The 21,107-nt window shown below is 37.0% G+C and overlaps 1 protein-coding gene across 2 annotated transcripts in view; it reads left to right on the top strand.

Moving 5' to 3' along the window:
* Nucleotides 1–21,107, top strand: part of DRC7 (dynein regulatory complex subunit 7) — a 1,455,099-nt gene that overhangs the window by 357,581 nt on the left and 1,076,411 nt on the right. For both annotated transcript variants that reach the window (XM_044081324.1, XM_044081326.1), the window contains exon 7: nucleotides 17,851–18,069. In XM_044081324.1, coding sequence (XP_043937259.1) covers nucleotides 17,851–18,069 — 219 coding nt within the window. The remainder of the gene's footprint in view (nucleotides 1–17,850; nucleotides 18,070–21,107) is intronic.

The raw sequence follows: 21,107 nt of genomic DNA, 5'->3' as shown, positions 1-21,107 counted from the left end.
TCTATTATACGAAGGAACATCCTTTTTCATACCCTTTTCCTTATTTAATTTCACCAATGCTTGTTTCAAAATACTCGGTGCATTACCCCTCTGTAAAAACATATAATTAGTTGCCTCCAATTCCTTCTCCAAAGTACTTGATTCACTACACAATCTAGACACACGGACCAATTCACCATAGGGTAAAGCCTCTAACACATGAGGAGGGTGACAACTTGAAAGCATGTAGATATTGGTTACCGTCCACAAACTTCCTATGTATCTTAAATGAAATATTCCCTTTTTCTGTACCTTCCAAAATAAGGCCCAAAAATATCACCCTATTACCTTTCTGGAGTCTGTCAAATGCCAGACCAAAAGGATTCTTATGTATATCCGACATAAATTTGTCTACCTGCTCTATACCACCTTCACAAATAAAAATCAAATCGTCGATATAACGAAAATAAAATTGTACATGTCTTTTTATAAAATCTAAATTAAATAAAAATTTCTTTTCAAAAAAAGACATAAATAGGTTCGCATACATAGGGGCAAATGCTGCCCCCATTGCTGTACCCTGTTTTTGTCTATATAGTATATTATCAAAATAAAAATAGTTGTTCTTTAAACAGAAATCTATCATTTCAACAACAAAACATGTTAAAGGGTTATCTTCCAAGAAAAACTTTATTGCCTCTAAACCATCCCTATGCCGGATGGAGGTATATAGGCTTTTAACATCAACCACAATCCAATACATGTCTTTTGTCCATGCCAAAGAAGAAACTTTATTTAAAAAATCTACACTATCTTTAATATAAGCCGGGAATCTAATAACATAAGGTAGTAAAATCTCATGTAATACCAACCTGACATTATGCAGAAAATACTTACATGCAGAAATAATGGGTCTACCTGGTGGTTCAACCATACTTTTGTGCACTTTGGGCAATCAGAAAAAAAACAGCTATTTCACTTTTACAACTAGACAATTTATCTCTGACATCACTTTCTGTAAAGTATCCCAATCTAACACTCCTATCCAATATTTTTCCATATTCACTCATTGCATGTTCATATTTACTTTTAGTGCATTTCTCATATACTTCAGTATTATTCAGGTGATCCATGCACATATTATAATACTGTAATGCATTCATAACAACTATCTTATTACCTTTGTCTGAAGGTTTGATAACTATATCTATCCTATCACTCAATTTTTTCAAAGCATACCATTCCTTTAAAGTTAAATTGTAAGAAACTTCACTTTTATTTATCATTATATTATCACAAATATTCTCACAACCAAATTGAATAATACGTTGGTTAACAAAGGGTGGTATAAATTTGTTAGACGAAGGGATATGAGAGACATCAATTTTACAATAAGCATTATATGAATTACTGTGTATATTTTCGTCACAAGAAAAAAAGCTGTCCTCAGATTCACTAATCAGAGAAGAATCCTCTGTGTTATTAAAGCCCATGGAATTTTTAAAAAAATGATATTTCAAATGAATTTTCCTAACAAATCTAAAAACTTCCTGCTTAACTACATGTCCTCGAGGTAACACAGTCGGTACAAATTTAAGGCCTAAGGCCAACACAGACATCTGTTCTTGTGTTAATACACATTGAGATAAATTTAGAACTATATTCGGTTCAGTGCATCCCTTATTTTCTGAACCTCTTATTAAATTGTTGTCCATTTCCTGGTCCCTGCTGAAAATCAGCCTGGTAACCCCTATTCGAGTTACCGGCATTTGTCCCAAAATTTCTATTACGTTTTTGTCCTTGCTGCTGCTGTTGTTGATTGTAGAAAGGCCCCCTTTGGTTCCGAAATGTTTGCACAAATGCCGCCGGCTGTTGTGGTAAAGGTAACTCTGGAAACTCTACGCTTACATCTGAACGGTTTTCCTCTCCCAATGAAATAAAGGAAGAAGAAGGCGTACTTTTAAACCTTACGCGCTGACGTTTCCCCAGGTTACCAGCCTTCCGATTGGAGGAATACGTAAAAGCCGTTCCTGCCTCATAGTCATTGATGTCCCGCGAAAGCTTTGATTTCTTTTGTTCAATTATTTCAGCTTCTAATAAAAGCAACCTCTCATTAGTTTTGTCCAAAAAAGTTTTCATATTATTAGGATTAACAGAATCACTTATAGACTCTGATAACGAAGCCAACTCCTGTTTTAATTTCTGATGTTTTAACCGATGTCTCTCCAGCAAAATGTGCAGCCACTCAATAACACATTTATGAGCTGATTTGAACCATCTATCTTTGAATTGTTTATCCAAAGAGCAGTTCAAATCGAAAGGTGTACTGGGTTTTTTAACAAATCTTAACCCCTTAGGTGTAATATCGAGGTCAATGTATCTCTGTAACCCCAATATATTGAAATGAGTTTTTGTCTCTTTCTCCAACAACCTTTCATATTTTTGACAAAGTTCATATCCATATTCCAAATTAAAGATGAAATTTTATTTAAAAAATCAGAGCTATCTTTAATATATGAAGGCTGCTTCATCACAAAAGGAAATAGGAAACTATGTAAAAACTAACTTTCCAATATGTGACTTAGTAAATTGTGAAAATAATGTTAACAACTATATTATTAATTTGAGTGGCTTGACTATTAGTGATGCCATGATTTCTGCACTTAATCATGGTTTAAAATATGTACCTACAGTCTTTCCTAGGTTGCATGTTCTAAAGAGTGAAATTCATTGTTTTATACGAAAGTTAAATCTTATGTGCTTTTTTGCAAATAACCATGATGATGTTGTTTCACTAAATAAGTCAAATGAGAATGATTTATATATTGACGATGATTCAGATGATAGTTATTATTCGTGTGTATCTGATAATGACAGCTCTATGGAGCCTAATGTGTACTGCCGCTTAGATACCAGTAAAATTAAGGTTAAAAGTACTTTTTCACCGTCCTTTCAACATGAAGGAATTAAAAATTTTTCGGCAATGATTAACTTTGCAGCTGAAAACATATATAGTGAATTTGATAGTAAAAAAAGTAACATCCAATATAATTTAACTAAAATGGCTGCTATTAAAGAACTGATGTCTAACCAGGAGCTGGTAGAAACCATGATAAGGAATTAAATTGTGTTAATGCATTATACACAATATGCTAATATGTGTTGGGAACATTTCAACGACAGCTGTACATATGCAAAATGTGAGATAAGACAATATGAAGAAGCTGTTAATAAGTTTGAGGATCTTTGTTATAAAGGTTATAGGTTGGGGTATTTCACAAAGGAAGATATCTCAAAAAAATTTTCAACTAAAGGATGTGAAGTAGCAAAGTTTTACTGTCTGCCAAAAGTACACAAAGATTTAATCTATCCACCAGGTCGCCCAATTGTATCTGCATGTAATTATTTTACAAGTAATATGGGCTTATTTTTTACATAGTTTCCTATTTCCTTTTGTGATGAAGCAGCCTTCATATATTAAAGATAGCTCTGATTTTTTAAATAAAATTTCATCTTTAATTTGGAATATGGATATGTACTGGTTCACAGCAGATGTTAAGAGTTTGTATACAAGTATAGAACATAAATATGGCCTTAAAGCTGTAGTGCAATTATTAGGTAATAATCCTTTGTCATCATATATTGTGGATCTCATAGGTTTCTGTTTAGAAAACAACTTTTTTAGTTTTGATGGACAATTGTTTCGCCAATTAAGAGGAACAGCGATGGGAGCAGCATTTGTGCCCATGTATGCCAATGCTATGATGAATCTTTTTGAGGTGGAATTAGCGATGGGAGCAGCATTTGTGCCCATGTATGCCAATGCTATGATGAATCTTTTTGAGGTGGAATTTTTATATAGAATTAAGTTTTTTATTAAGTATGTTGTTGGTTATTATCGTTACATAGACGATTTAATCTTTATTTGTCAGGGTGGTGAATCAGAAATAAGTGAATTTAAGAAGGATTTACAAATGAATGAATTTGGCTTGAAATTTGATGGTTTCCAAGTTGGAAATAAAGTAAATTTTTTAGATATAACTTTAGAAGGAAATACAAATGGAAAGGTGGTGACAAAAATATTTCGTAAATTTGAGAATGAATTACACTTGTTAGATGGTCGGAGCTGTCATCCTCCACATCTTCTTAATTCATTACCTTATGGTGAATTTTTAAGAATAAATAGACTATATAAGAATAATAATACAGTTAATGATGAACTAGATAAAGTAGCGAGTATATATATTGGAAGGGGCTATGATGCACAGAAAGTAATGTCCTCATTAGATAATATTAAAAGTTATAATCAAGATGCTAATAAAATACAGAGGCAAAATAATAAAAAGAGAACATACATTCATTCTATGGGGGATGAATTGAAAAAAATTTTCATGGTTACAACTTATGATATACTTTCTTTAGAAGTTAGTAATATGATAAAATACTATTGGAAATCATTATTTAAATATAGAGAACTAATATCAATTTTTCCTAAAAATATTACTTTTTCATATAGAAGAGGAAGAAATGTAAAGGATATGTTGGTCCATGCAGGTTTTTCTACCCCTAATTTGAGTCTTAATGTTAATGTTCATGTAGTATTAAAGGGCACATACTCTTGCGGCAAATGTGTCTCTTGTAAGTATGTTTGTAAAAGTTTTCAATATATTAATGGAAAACAATTTTATCCTATGGGACACTATTCATGTAATACCGAGAGAGTAATATATGCATTAAGGTGCCCTTGTAATATGTTTTATGTGGGTGAAAGTAAACAGGCTTTCAAAACACGATTACAAGAACATCTGAGGGATATAAAACATAAAAAAATGGAGAGCCCTGTTGCTACACATTTTAAAGAGTTTCACAATAGTGATACCAAAGGCCTATTAGCTACAGTTTTAGAGTGTTTAAATATGTATGAAACTGAAGAAAATCTAAACAAAAATTGTTATACAAAGAAACTGTTTTTATATTAAAATATGACACTATGGAGCCTAGAGGCATGAATTTAGAATGTAATTGGAGAGTTTTTAATAATTAATTGTTTAATTGATAATTGAATGATTTGATTGTTTTATTCTGTGTATAAAAATGTTTGCCAGTTTTCTGAAGTTATTCTCCTAGAAGGCGAAGGCCGAGGCGCTAGGGACTTGTGTGCAATAAATTTTTGGTGCTGGATCTGTGGTCGTTTATTTCATATATTTTGTTCTCTTCGTTGGTTGTTTCCCTTGAAACTAGTCTAATTCTCAACCTAAGCACTCAAAAAGCATCCTACAGCCCAGCACTTGCTCAGACCTAATAGCAAGCACTAATATACCCTGACACTTGATTACCCATCAGGGCAAGGTTCTTTTATTCACCCCTCACCAACCAAGCGACTAAGCAGCTCACCCTACTATTCAGGCATGACCAAAGGGCAATTTTAGATGCACTGTCTAGTCCTGCTGATGAATCTGGGTATCCTGAGGCAAAAAAGTCATTTTTTGTTTAATTTGTTTAACTGTTGTAGGCTACACACTAAAGTGCGATAGCCTTTTCTGATCATTTGTAGTCGTTTAAAGCTGTTTTAAGTGTATCTTCTTTACTGTTTTTACCTTATCTTTTCAAAAAAAAAACAAAAAAAAAAAAAACATTCCTTGTTTCCTGCCTTTCTAAGCAAGCAGAGTCCAGTTTTCAGGCTAATACTGAATTCAGGGCTGTGTTACAAGTTTCAGAGTTGCCCATACCTTACTTGGATAGAAGGAAGTTTCTCTGTTCACCTGTGAGAGAGGGAAGCTTTGAGCAGCCTATCTGTCCCTGGATGAGTGGTTCCAGCCCAGAAGTTAGTAGTTTAATAAAGAGGTTATAGTGCATATATAGCTGTATAGCGCATGGCTCGCAGTGACTTGGATTTCTTTAGGTGGAGCATGTCCATCAATTCTGAGTTGGACATGGCTTTATAAGTCAGGCAGAGATTACCTCTGAGTAAGCGATATGCCACTGAGTACAGCCGGAGTTTTTTCAGTCGGGCTGCATAGGACATATGTTTGAGGCCAGTAATCCTCTTGGTGAGGTACTTATGTGGTCTTTCCAGCTGTTGGAAGTGTCTTGTGAGGTACACCCCAAATGGGGCATTGTACTCTATGATGGGTCTAATGAGTGACAAGTAGAGGGGCACTATGACCTCTTTATTTCTAGATGCAAACCCTTTAGTAACTGGATGGGCCACATAGAAGGATTTCCTAACTACTTTGGCAATATGATTGTCAAAGGAAAGATTACTATCTACCCTGGTCCCCAAATCTCTTATTACCTCTTTTGTATTAAGGGGGCTGCCACCTATGTGGTAATTCGTGGGTGTTTTGTTTTTCCCAAATAGGATGACTATGCATTTTTTGGCATTTAGCTTGAGGCCATGACTTTGACATCAGGTGTCCGTCTCATTAAGGCCCTTTTGGAGGATGTCCATGTCAGCTGGAGAGTCAATTATGGCTCCCAGTTTGCAGTCATCGGCGAACTTGGTTAGCCATAGTCCTCCTGTCTTTGCCTGTACTTCTGAGAAGTATATGCCCAACAGTAGGGGTCCCAGGACCGGGCCTTGCGGGACACCACGTGTGACTGGTTTAGAGTCGAACCTGGAGCCCACTATTCTTACCGTGCGAGTTCTGTCTGTAAGCCAGTTGGCAACCCATCTCGTGACGTAGGGGTTTATGTTCAGGCTGGTGAGTTTTTCTGTAATACCCGAGTGTGGAATGGTGTCGAAAGCCTTGGCGAGGTCAAGGTAGGCTGTGTGAACCACCTTTCCCTCATCTATGGCTGTCTCGAAGAAGTCAACCAGGTTTAGTAGGCATGATCTGTCCTTAACAAAGCCGAACTGGGTCGGGTCAAGTGTTTGGAGGTCTGGCTGTTACTTCATCCCATTTGATATATCATTTGAAAAAGTTTTGACATCCTGCAGCTGTGCTTTCAGTTCCTCATCTGATGAGCTATACAGTTTTAAATCATCGACAAATAGAAGATGAGAAGTCTTTACACTTTATTGTTTTCTAGGAGCCAAACTATAGCCATGGCTTAAGCTGTTAAGTAAACAGCTTAATGGGTTAATGGCAATGCAGAATAACAATGGTAACAGAGAGTCACCCTAGAATATTCCCCTTTTAATTTTTATTGCTGGGATAATGATCTGTCCTATATCATGGCTTAATTGCAAAATGGTCTGCCACTGTTTCATGTTCATTGTAATGTAGTCGATCAGTTTATGGTATATTTTATACGTTTTTAGGCACTCTTTTATCCATGAATGAGGGATACTATCAAATGTTTTTTTTTATAGTCAATCCATGCCATACTTAAATTCTTCCCCTTTTTACAGTATTCAAGTATGATTTTATTTAACAACAAATGATCCTTGGTTCCACATGACTTTGTTTTATTGCCCTTTTGTTTTGCTGCCATAATTGAATTTTCTTCTAAATGACTATAAACTCTGTTAGCATCAATTCCCATGTGTAGTTTATATGTCATCTGAAGGCAATTTATTGGTCTATAATTTTTAGGGTAGCTTGCAGGTTCACTCTTATGTAGGAGTATTGTTTGCCTTTTGTTAGCCAGGTTGTGTGTGTTCGGGGTGCGCATATAAATAGTTCTTACTCATGGCTAAATCTTTGTGCTAAGATGTTAATACTGTTAACACAAAGTTAGGTACTGTATCTGGGCCTGGGATTTTCCAGTTAGAGGCTTTTTTAACTTTGTTTCAGTCTCTCTGGCTGTTACTTCATCTCATTTCATATCCTGCACCTTTAAACTTCTTATTCTTTCTTTTACTTCTTCTGTCCATTTAGCATCTTTGTTATGATCCACAGGATCTTCATAGATACTTCTCCAAAATGTATCTATTTCCTCTTTTTTTGGAGTTCTTTTACCTTGTTTCCCAATTCTCTATAAAACTTTTTTAGGTCCTCATAAATTGCTTATTTTGTATTTTCCCTTTATATTTATCTGTGTATCTTCTAAGTTTTTCTGCCTATGCTGAAATTTTTAGTTTGTTATTTGCGATAGTGCATGATCGATCCTGGTCTGTTCTAATACTGCACATTGTTTTTATCACATCTATCTTTCTTAGTATTTTTGTTGATCTATTCCCTCTTCTGTAGACTTCTAACAGTGACACTTCTTGTCTTAATTGCTTTATAGTTTTCTCTATTCGATACTTCCATGATGGTATTCAATTTCTCCCCTTCCTTTCCTCGCTACCCTATGTTCTTGTGGTAGAACTTTATCAGTTATTAACTTAACAGCACAGTAATATATCCTGTTTACTTCTGTGATATCACATGGCTCTCTAAGGACAGTCCTAATTACTGCATTCATTTATTTTGTCAGCCTTCTGACTTTTTGGGTTTTATTGACCTTCTGCAGTCTATTTCTGTCATAGATCTTAATATATCTATCATTGTGTATTAAATCAAGCAACTCTTCTCTTAGCTGATTTTCTTTCAAACTGAGGGCACATTCCTTGTTTTCCATTTCCTGTGCGGATTCTCTAGAATGTTTTGTAGTATCTTTCTGTGGCACCTTCTTTTCAATTTCATCCTGTGCCATCCGTTGTTCTGTCATATGGGAACTCACTGGCCTATCACTCCTCATCATTGACTGCATCAGAGTTTCCACAGTTTCCTGTTCCTTTCCTTGCTGTCTAGCTTCAAGTGAACATTTATAATGGTTTCCTGTGGGAGGCTCCAAAATATCTTGATTTGCCACCTGACCAATTACTTCCAGTTATACTGGTTTCCCCTTAATTTGGATATCCATTGCTCTATCCTGTTGTGGTGCTTTCTGCATGTGATTTTCAATCCTGAATCCTTCGCTTTGCAGGTACTCCATGACCTCAGTTTCTATTTCTTTAACGCTCTGTTGCTAATCTCCTTTTCTACTTTTCCTCATTTTCTTTTTATTATTTATATTGTAAAGTTTTCCATGTCTGGATTCCTTTGCCTGTATTTCTCTTCAAATATCTTTGGTGCTGCTCTTTTTGTATTGATTAGTTTTGCTTTGTCCTTTGCATAAGTATTACACCATATTAAATCTCCTTTTCTTTCCCATGTCCATATTTCTTCTTCAGGTGTCTCCTGATCTTCCTGTTTCTCCTTACTTTGGGGACTCACTCCATCATGCTGTGCTGTAACCTGTGTAGACCTTCTACACCAAATTCTTCACTTTGCAGGCACTCCATAACTTCAACTTCTATTTTTTAACTTCTGCTTTACTAATCTTCTTTTCTACATTCCATCTTTGTGATATTGTTTTTTTTTTTTGTGTGTGAAATTTTCCGTATCCAGATGCCTTTGCCTATATTTTTCTTTGAATATCATTGGGGCTGCATTCTTTACATTGATTAATTTTTCTCTCTTTCTTTCCCATGTCCATATTTCTTTTTTATACTTTTCAAATATCTCTAGGTTTTGTTGTTTATATTTTCGCACTACATCAGATGCTTATTTTTCCAAACAGATCAAAGTTTCTTGATCTATATAGTGTTTTTCACAAATCTGTTTTATTAATGAATGCAAATTTTCATTTGAAGCTTCTGATAGTTTTTCTTGTGGAAGCAATTTTCTTTCCTCTAATTTCTCTTTTAATCGTTTTGTATCTCTTGTGTCTGGTAATTCTGGACATTTTGCATAATAGTAACAATACTTAATTTCTTTCTTATCCTCAATAGTCCACATATCAGTTTTTGTGGACTGTTACTTCTTTCTACAACAGGGGGGCATCCTCCCCCTGGGCTTGGCCTGACCCCATTGTAGGAATATTTCCATATTTTGAGTATTCTACACTGCCAATTTTTCCATTCCTGGCACCAGTGCGCCTATCAGTATTGGATACTTTTTTTATCCAGGGTCTTGTGCACCCAGCTATCTTTTTAAATTTTTGACCTACTTCTGTCCATGATATATTGTATATAAATACAGTCTATTTATCAGTGTCGTCTTGGTGAGATTTTGAGAAAACAGTGTCCACCTCGCAAAGATACTCACCAAAACATGAGAATGAATTCAGTTTCAGCACTACTACTCTCCTTTGCATGCTGACTTTTCATCTCTTCAGCTGGAGAAAGGTAGTGTTGAATTATGGGAAGAGTTAGTAGTGGGATGCTGTGATAGCGGTATAGGGTGATTTTTTTTTAATATGTGTCTTACTGGGAGTTGTTTATTTTTATAAGGAGATCCACTGATAAATTGGTGAGAGATATCAGTGATTTGTTTATTTTTATAAGGAGATCCACTGATAAATTGGTGAGAGATATCAGTGATTTTGTTTCGATATTCTGCAATTCGTTGTTTTATGTTTTCACTGGTATGCACTTTCAGCAAACTTGTCTTGATAATGTGGGTTTCATTCATATGAGCTTTCACTAATTTGAAGTAAACCCGTATAGGTGTATATATAGATAGATAGATATGTGTGTAGTGTGTGTGTGTGTGTGTGTGTATGTGTGCGTGTGTGCGCGTGTGTGTGTGTGTGTGTGTGTGTGTGTGTATACATACACACACACATATATATAAATATACACACACACACACACACACATATATATATATGTGTGTGTGTGTGTGTGTGTGTGTGTGTGTGTGTGTGTATATATATATATATATATATATATATAGTTATGTGTGTGCGTATGTTCGTGAGTGTGTGCATACACACACACACACACACATATATATATATATATATATATATATATATATATATATATATACACACACACATATATATATATATATATATATATATATATATAGATAAAATCTGATATATGTATATATATATATATATATATATATATATGTGTGTGTGTGTGTGTATAAAATCCAAGATTTTATCTCTCTCTCTCTCTCTATATATATATATATATATATATATATATATATATATATATATAAAATCTGTGATGTGTCTGTATGTGTCAGCAAACCTTTCATAGCTTTTGTTTGAATAACAAAACATCAGACAACAAACAATTTGAATACAAAACACTGCAAAATCACAAATGGGCTGCAGCAGATTTCCGTATAGGGGGAAGACTATTTTCCTTGCTACACAAGTAATGCTTTGTTGTTTGATGTTTTCATTTAATATTTTGTGATTTGAACAAAGATGTGAAGACATCAACTGTAGCTATGTATGTAATTTAATTATTTATGTAAGTTTTTTTAACTGGGGTAGTGCAGTAATTAGAGCTGACTATTTTCAGTCACAGCCCATGTAAATAAATTCACAGTAGTTACCAAAAGAGTAAAAATATAATGCAATGTAGCAACAAACAGCGAAAATATGGAAGTCTTGGAGAATACATGCAGTATGTAAAAGTTTAAATGTGATGTTATCAGTTGAGCTGAGAATAATACAAAGTTAATGATAAATAACATTAGTAAGGAACTTGGATATCATTTGCCGAGGGAATTCCCCAGGTAGTTTCCATGGTCTCAATTATTTGTTTTTTCATTACTCATCACTAATCTTTATTGATCAAATACACTGCTGAGACAAAAATCACATCATTGATATTATCTGTTAATGACCAACTGAATATGAAGACCAGCATAAACAAAATCAGAAAATAGTCATCCATAAATTGCCTGTTGATAAATATGGCAAAGGGAAATACTGCCAGTCCAGCTAGCTGGAATTTTGTAAATAATTCTATGTCATGTGTGAACATTAATATGATTTATATAGAAGTGTGACAGAAGGAGATACTACCTGCCCAGCTATCTGGAATTTTGTAAGTGGTTATGTGTTATTTATAAATGCCAACATGTTTCATGTAAGATGCTTGTGCTACAACTGTTACAACTGTATGTTATGTACTGAGCTAAAATGTAACCACAGCATACCCTGCTGGCTAAGAACAGAAAAGTATATAAACTATTGTAGCTGTGTATATGTATATATTTTTAACAGTGGCAATTGGAACATAAAGGGTTAGCTTTCAAAACTTCAAAAAATAGTTGAAATGAAATTGTTTTACGATTGTGCTATAAAAATTATCTTTCAGTTTCAGTCAACAGCAGACAGGATGTCTATACTAGAGGACTCCGTGTTGTGCTGTAAGTATTTTGTTTTATGTCTTTTAGCAGTTGCAAACATCTGAAGGTTATGTATTTTCACAGAGAGATGTTAAATGTGGGTAGTTTCTTACACTGGGGGTTTAGCTTGGGAACTAAAGGCAGGTGACAAAATGTGATGTCATCCAAGCTAACCCAGCAGTAATATTTGATATGAATTTAAGAACTCTGACAGAGAGAAACAGGGACTTTTATATTTTGTCTTTGACCTAGCAAGAACATCCACTTTCACCACATCTGCACTTGCCTTGCTGTAAGTATGTTTTTAGGGTATAGTAACTCTTTTAGATTCAGATAGGAATATAATAAAATATAGCTTAGATGTTTTCTTTATTTATTTGAGACTATCCTGCATTGTTATTTTAAATATTTACTGTGATTTTGAAGTCTGGTGTGAATGATTATTTATTTAGTATTGTCCTGTTCTTTTATTATTTATTATTAAATGTATTTAAACCTTCTAATTGTGGCTTGTCTGTTTAGAGATATTTAAGCTCTTAGCGTACTTGCATATCTGTTTGGTGACACTGTACAGCCTACTCCTAAATAGCTTTGCTCTTTGTCAGACTACCATTTGGATTAATAGTAACATTACACAGTAGGATTGGACACCCTTTGTTAAGGGCCTTAAAGTAGCTGATAAAGAGTGGCTGGTGGCAGTTGGAACTACCTTATAGTCTGGGCAGAAGGGGACATAGTTAGTAAACCTGTGCCAGCCTTTCCCAGGAGTCTGTGTGTGTGTGTGTGTGTGTGTGTGTGTGTGTGTGTGTGTGTGTGTGTGTGTGTGTGTGTGTGTGTGTGTGTGTATATAAATGAAATCTCAGTGTGTGTCAGCTACTTGGGCAGGGACACGAAGCACTGGTTGGACAAAGAGGGTACTGGAGATCTTGGTTTGGCCACTCAGCTGAGATCTCAACCCTATAGCTATGCCAGTGGGGAGTCTTATTAGGGATCTGGAGAAAGAGGGAGAAACCAGCTCCAGACTGACTATGATCTCTGTGTGCTCTTAAGGGAAATTGCACTTTACTGTGTGTGTACTTGTTATCCTCCCGGTGTATACATTCCCCACTGTTGCCAGTGTTGAGGATTGAGGCTCCTTGATTACTGGGCCAGTGCAGGGGCTTCACAGTAAATATACAGTTACGAGTTGTGATAGGTTAAGGCTGTATAGGTTTCATCTGAATGGGCTACATCAGAATTGGATTAGTTAATTTAATCATCTTACATCTGAATCAAAGACTAGTCAATGTTAAGACAGAAATCATGAAGCTGTCTGAGTGAGGAAGGTTCCCTTTACTCCTGACTGGAACACTCTAACAGTTAGTGTGCTTAGATATGTGAGAATATGAGATGCAGGGAGCAGAATGTTTTTGTCATCACTTTGTGAAACCTGGCTTGGCAACTGTTTACTTTGTATTCACTATTTTGTGGGTTGCATTTAATTCACAGGACTCCTATCAACCCATAAGATCAATGCAGATTCATTTATAAATGTCTATTTTAGATAGTACAGAAGTAATGGAAAATTAGCTTTCTTTTGAACATTAGATTTATGTCATGCACCAATCCACACTTTGTACTTTTCCTGCTAAGCCCAACCTGGAGTTTGTGAGCAAGGTGCATTATGCAAATAGGAAGAAGGTGTACAACAGATTTTAAGGTTTTCAAAGACAATTTATGAGAAAGATCCATTAGGCATGCAAAGACTAACATAAGGGGAAGACTTGAGAAACTGTCTGTTTTCCGTAAAATACAGAAATTGAGAGGAAACATGATTTCAGTCTATTAGGAATCACATAATAGATTTCTGTATATGAATATATTGGTTTCCATCCTACTGAACAAAGTTTGAACTTAAGAGGTCACTTTTGCATTCAGACCAGGGACCAGCCATTCTGAAAAAAAAGAAGTAAATTGTATAATGAAAGCTAGTAACAGAAAACTCCAACAGTCATCTTTAGATTACAAAGTAAACAGTTAACTGGTTGAGTGCTTTCCTCCCTGAAAATATACCCTGGTTGCCTAGAAGGATAGAGCTCTTGCTACTGCTCAAGGTGACTTGGGTTTGATTAGCAGCTCAGACATTCAATGGAGATGGTAGGGGAAGGAAAGAATGATAATGCTTTGCCTGTTTGCCTCTCTGTGGCGGGACAGATTGTGAAATTATGTGCTGGTTATGGAAAGGCCATTTCTGAGGCCCTTGTGGAAGCCAATGCTATAAATTGTGGCCAAACTAGTGGAATGGATGGGCCTGTGGAGGTTGTCTTTGCTTTAGAGAGAGGATAGAGTCATATATAAAAAAACATGTCTTATGTCTTTCAATGGCATATAGTAACAGGGTCAGCACATAAGGGATAGGGCCTTCCTATAACATGAACAGCCTTATCTCTATGGGTAACACTGGCAGCTTTTAGGATCCGCTTTCCTCCCACACCGCAGACTTCATCAATCTGGGGGTTTGACTCCAGCCCAAATGGATTAAACAACTTGGTAAGTGTGCCCTAGTGGTCAGGGAAAAGACAGACTTAGGATGAGCCACATTGCAACAACAGATCAGACACCATGCAATGAAGACCTTTACAAAAATATGGAATTTTCCTTTTTGTGGGAAGTTGGGAGGATGGAGCAGAACTTTCTCGTGTGCTTTGGGATGTGAATGTGGATCAGATTAAGGGAACTGTGAGGAGGCTGTATGTGTGTCGTGCACTGGTAGCTGGAGAACCTGCAGGTGCAGGCATTGCAGTTAAGGAAAATGTTGGCAGAAATAAGGACTAAAGTAGGTTAAGGAAAAAATTGCCATACTAAGGTGGGTATTTCATGCACAAGAAGAGAAGAAAAAGATTGAGCAAGTAGGATAAGAAGGACCTAGGCAGCACTTAGGCTGAGGTTGTAAAGGGAGTATAGATGAGTAAGGGAGACAATTTGTAAGAAGGGATAATAATCTCAGATATAGGTTGAGATGACAAAGGAGTTAACTTATCCAAGGAGGAACCAGAAAGGCAAAGTGGACAGGATGTTGAAATGGAAAGACTAGATAAGGGAGGAAGTGAACAGACTGCTAGAAAGGGAGAGGAAATAACATTAGCTGGAAAAGAATGTGCGTGAGAGAGAGAGGGAATGACTAGTTGGGTCAGTGTGGGGTCTGGCAACAGGAGATTGTGTCTGAAGAATAGGCATATTGGGGGTGGGGGTAACATAGCAAGGGGTGGCAACATCTAAGTACTAGCTGTGGTCAGGACAGGCCAGTTCATGTTCGTGGTTTGCCACAGAAGGCTTGGGTTACCACCACTTAATGGTCTGTGTGGCAATAATAACCTGTTAAAGAACATGTTAAGGAAGAACCAGGGAACTTTTGTAGCAAGGTAGTGAGAATAAAGTAGTTTGTTAGGCTTTTGTGAAGTTCTCCCATTGTCAAGACTCTGCAGTGCATGTTATTAGAATTAGGCAGTAAGAACTGCTGGCAGGAGAATTAATGGAGGAAGAGGGGATGCAGAATTCAGGAAGATCTGGGGCCCTTGTGAAGATGAAGCCATGTTTAGTACAAAGAGACTACATTTCATCCCTCAAGAGGCAACATTAATGAAAGAGGGTCAGTGAGACAAGGAGGCACAAAGGCTAATGGAAGGATTATGGTTAAACAGGATACATGGATGAATTGAGGTAGCATAGATGGCAGAGGCATCACAGTGATTGGGCACTGCAGCTAACACAGTTGGAGAGAATTGTGAATGAGCAGTTCTAAAGGCCTGGAGATGGATATTTACAGTGCAAGCATTGATAACAGACTGGGAAAGGAGTGTGAGTGTGGTTGAATTACAGAGGCCCGGACAAAGAGCAAAGCTGGCTGGGATATGTTCCTTATGGTCATCCCAAGGCTTAGTTTTCAGAAATTATAAGGAGGGAAGGGAGGAGTCTATTATGTTGTACTTATGGGCTGGATCAGGCTGTTGCACAACAGAGAAAGTAGGGTAGAGCTGCTGGTGAGCTGAAGAGGTGGGAAAAGTACAGAGGAAGGTTAGCTATCTAGCAGTTAGTGGGGCTGGCAGTAAGGGGACAAACTGGTTGAGAGACAGCATTTATCGAACCCAAAAGTAACTAGGGAGAAAAATTAGATGACCAAGGAAATTATTAGAAAGACAGTCCTAAGCTGGATTGCTTGCTAGGGGGTGGAATGTAAAATTAATGGCAAAAGGGCTTTGAGATAAAAATTACAAGGAAGATGAGCCACCAAGAAAAGTGAAAGAGAATGGCAGGTGTAGTCAATGGGATGTTGTAGTGTAGAGCATGTGAGAAGGACTCAAGATAAAGGGATGGAATATTGTCCCTATATCAGGCACTAGTCAGGAATCATTTGGAAAAGTCTGCACAGTTGTCTATGTCTAATGAAATGAAGGGTGCAATGACTATTGAAAGGAGACAAAAACTGCAATCAGTATGTTAAGGATACCGGGATGAGAAACCTATTGGAATAACTAATCAGACAAAAGCTCTGTTTATTAGAAACAATGAAGGGGACTATAATTTGGGTGCCCAAACTCCTATACAAATAATTTGAAGATATACATCTAGGCAGAAGGGGCAGGAAAACAATAGATGACCTGACTCGTAACTGATGGACATACAGTTTAAATCAGACCTAAGGAAATATTTTGTAGAAACACTGATAAAACAGTTCAAATGTATTTCCAGAAAGAATAGTTGAGGAAGAATACAGATGTGTTTAAAGGGGAATGTAGTGTTAGAAGGGCTGTGAGATGAGGTCAGGAACAGGACACTTGTTGTAGTTATGTGCAGTTTCTTTAGAAACTTGATCTTCTCACTTCAGCAATATTGCATACATATGTGTTATCCCTGATTTATGGCCACTGGAAAATAAATGATGCATAACATAATTTGTTTATTGTAGTGTTTTATATCTGACCATCTTCTTTGTATCTCTTGTCCATTTTATCTCTCTTGTTCACTTTTAGTATGTTAGCTGTATGTATTCCTTCAATGTTTCACTTATTTTAAACACCTCTGGGTACATCTGATTTATTTTTAATCTAAATTACCGGAAGGAATCTCCTGCGTTAAAGCTGAAACTTAAACTGCTTTTGTTGAGCAATTACAAGATTCTTCCCAGCTAGGGTGATGACCTTTTCTGGTATATTTTCTATTACTTTCTCCAAGTTTCTACTTTACTGGCATCCAAAAATGTGTAATTCCTAGCTAACTAAATTTTACCCATGATGATAGCTTTTATAGTCTTTTTTCTACAGTTTAATTTTTCAAACTGGTAGAACTCTAATCAATATGTTGATCAGTGTTCAGCCATCATGGAGTCCCTCATTATAGCATGTTGTTCTGCATTTGTGACTCTTGCCTGCTTATCATTTTTTTTACTTGTTCTGAAAACTGTTGAAAACAAGGACCTGCATCTTTATTTTTGTCACATGGAAAATGAGCACACGGCCTCACTTGCAAATCTGAGAGTGGAGTGAGACACCACAACAAAATTTGAACTCAGTACCTAATAATCCATAACTCGCACTGGTCATCATGAAATCAGGCAGCCATTTTTTTAACAGATGAAAAGCTGTTGCTTTAATGAAAAATAGTAATGGAACAATGTTACATTACCTTTTTTCCTTGTTTCTTTCAGCTCTGCACGACCAACATTTATAATTTGTGATAAAAATGTCAAATAAGTTTCATATCTGTTTGCCTGTTAGTGATACCTTGGAAGAAACTTTACCTCATTTTCTTTTGTTTTTAGGAGTTGGAGAAGCCAGAACATGACCCACTTTATGGCCTGAGAGTACACTGCTGGGTTTTGGTTCTAGCAGGAAAGCGAGAAGTAGCTGAACATTTTTTCATTGACCCATTTACAGGACAGAGTTACAGAACAACAGATGAGATGTTTCTTGGCATTGAGAGTATCTGGAACCATGAGAATTACTGGATCAACATGCAGGATTGCAGGAATGGCTGCAAGGTATTGTACAGAACCCAGAAATGCTTAGGGAGACACAGCCATACAGCATGACAGAGAATGTAGTATACACAGCTATGTGGAAACAGTGTGCTTTGTACCAGACATGCTTAGTGAGACAGACACACAACATCACAAAGAATGCAGTATACACAGCTGAGTCCGACATACTCAGGGAGACAGACATACAGCATCACAGAGAATGCTGTATACACAGTTGTGTAGAACCAGTATGCTCTGTGCCTGATATACTTAGGAAAACAGACATACAGGATTACAAAGAATGCAGTATATACAGCTGTGTAGAACTAGTATGTTCTGTACCAGACATACTTATGGAGACAGACATACAGCATCACAGAGAATGCAGTATACACAGCTGAGTAGAACCAGTGTGCTTTGTACCAGACATGCTTAGAAGACATACAGCATCATAGGGAATGCAGTATACACAGCTGTGTAGAACCAGTGTGCTCTGTACCAGACATACTTAGAGAGACAGAATACAGCATCACAGAGAATGCAGTATATACAGCTGTGTAGAACCAGTGTGCTCTGTACCATACATGCTTAGGAAGACATACAACATCACAGGGAATGCAGTATGCAAAGCTGTGTAGAACCAGTGGGAAACAGTTGTGTTGAATCAGTGTGCTGTGTATCAGACATGCTTAGTGAGACAGAGATACACTATCACAGGGAATGCAGTATACACAGCTGTGTAGAACCAGTGTGCTCTGTACACGTTACACTTAGAATGATGCCCTGTAGGCTTGTGGTACTTTGATTACCAAGGTGGTAGAGCAAACTAAGTATGGGTAAATTTCAAGACATTTTGCAATATTTAGTATTGTATAAAATGTGTGTGTGTGTGTGTGTGTGTGTGTGTGTGTGTGTGTGTGTGCATGTCTGTGTAAGCCTGTGTGCTTTCTTAAAAAAATTGCATTGTGCAGTTGGTAATGACCACTTGGAATATTTCTTCTGTCCCATTCACTAACTATGTGGTTGGCTGTTTGGTCATTTTTATTCCACAGCATGGTTCCTAATTTTCTTAACTATAAGAAGCTTATGCTCCTTCTCAGCCATTCATGAGTTTCTAAGTGTTCTTTAGTCAAAAACTCTATTCAAAAGATAACTTTATGCATCTGCCATCCTTACCATAAATAAAAAAAATATGTAAGATGTTCTTCTATATCACTGTTGCTATATCCAAAATAGAAGGGATCTCTCACCCAGGGCAGCCCAATGCTCAGCCTGTATACAAAAGCCTAATGGTCTTGTATGAGCTGCATATCACACTTATGCTCCCTTCACAGAACGTACGGCATAAAAGGGACATACGCATGCAACTACCTAGAATTTTTTTGCCGCCAGTTCAAAAGTCATTATTGCTAGTTGGTCTGAATGCGTTGTTGCTGTACTGAATACTTAGCCACTAGATAAGTGCCCCATTAGAGTCTTTTTTTTTTTTTGCTACCTAGAGTTCATGTAATCTGAGAATGGAAAATGTCAGTATGGGATGCAGATTCCCCATAAGGATTGTCACATACAGTGTCTTTTTTGTTTGGGTGCTTCCTATTACCATACCTTTTGTAGGATCTGTAAGGTATTTGCACCTAAGATACTCAGAAACCATTTTTCTTCCCTGGCCATTTATCTTGAAAACCAACAGCTTAAACAGTTAGCCCAGGATACCATAGCAGAATCCTTTAACCTCAAGATACTCCTGCTAGGTAAGAAGGCCAAGCAGTCTTGACCAGATTATTTAGCTGTACAACCTCTACTGGAAATCCTTCTAGAATTGGGTAAGAACTCTGTAGGATGTTTGGCATCTATATCAAATTCTTGTACCACGACCCCACTGGAGGCCGGCATGGATCTGTCTTTTTGCATGTCCTCTGAAGCTTTGCAGGCATCTGCTCCAGACGTCAAGAGGAACTGTGGTTGATTATCTTGGAGGTCCTAGATGGATTCCACAAATATTGGTTGGGGAGGAGGTTCCAGATTCTCTTATCGAATCTTGCCAGCGGGTAGAACCTCCAGTGTTAGTTTGGGCTGATGCACCTTCCAAGAAAAGAGAAAAAATCTGAAGTATGTTTCTGGCATCCTAAGGATCCTCAAAGGAATGGCAAGAGTTTATTCAGGGCTTGTTTTCTGCCTTGATTGCCATAAAGCCTCCTCAAGGGGTTTTGGTACCTACTCCTCTGTGGACCTTTACCCCTTCTAAACAGCTTAGGGAACTGGATTTCTTGGACGAGGATTTAGTGTCTGATGAGGAGTCTTTCCCTATTCTTCATACATGCCTTTGCCTTTGGCTTATGGTTCTGATAAAGAGGAGTCTGCTAGCCCTGAGTCTCCTTTTGAGGAATTGTCCTTTGGGGACACAATTGCTATGATGGAATACTTTAAGTGGGATTCAAGTGTCTGATATTCAGAAAAGATATTATCAGTTGCTTAAGGTGGGTACTCCGAAAACATCAGCAGTTCCTACTGTGCTGGCTGCCTTGTTAGATACTTTTACGGCTGATTCTTAGCCTACTGATCGTAAAAAAATCTAATAGTTTCTATAAGGTCCACAAGGATTGTCAAGTTTTATTTAAATGCCCTTCTGCTTATTTTGCTGTAGTGTCAGCCTCTTCTGACAAAACTTCTAAGCTTTTGCCGTCTTCCATACTTTAACCTTCTGATAAGGATAGTAGAACAATAGAGAGTATTGGTAAGAAAGTTTACACTGCTTCTGCTTTGGCCTTTTGGGGTGTTAATTACCAGACACACATGACCAGGTATGCCATGGCCTAGATTGCTGAAGCTTGTCAGGTTATTTCTGACCTCCCTGATTCTGAAGGCAAATCCTCTGCTTTATCTATTTTAGGTTCTGTTTCTCAAGTGGCTCGCCACTCTATTAAGTGTAGCTGTGATGCTGCTGATGCCTCTTCCAGGGTTGCAGCTTTTGGGTCTGTCTTGAGGCGTAATTCTTGGCTTCATCTCTAGTCTCTACCTGAGGACATTAAGGTCAATTTATTGGTTGCTCCTTTGGATAA

Source organism: Protopterus annectens, chromosome 8.part0 (assembly GCF_019279795.1).
Source record: "Protopterus annectens isolate FY-2018-M chromosome 8.part0, PAN1.0, whole genome shotgun sequence".
Lineage (NCBI taxonomy): Eukaryota > Metazoa > Chordata > Ceratodontiformes > Protopteridae > Protopterus > Protopterus annectens.
This window is presented reverse-complemented; position numbering and strand designations above follow the sequence as displayed.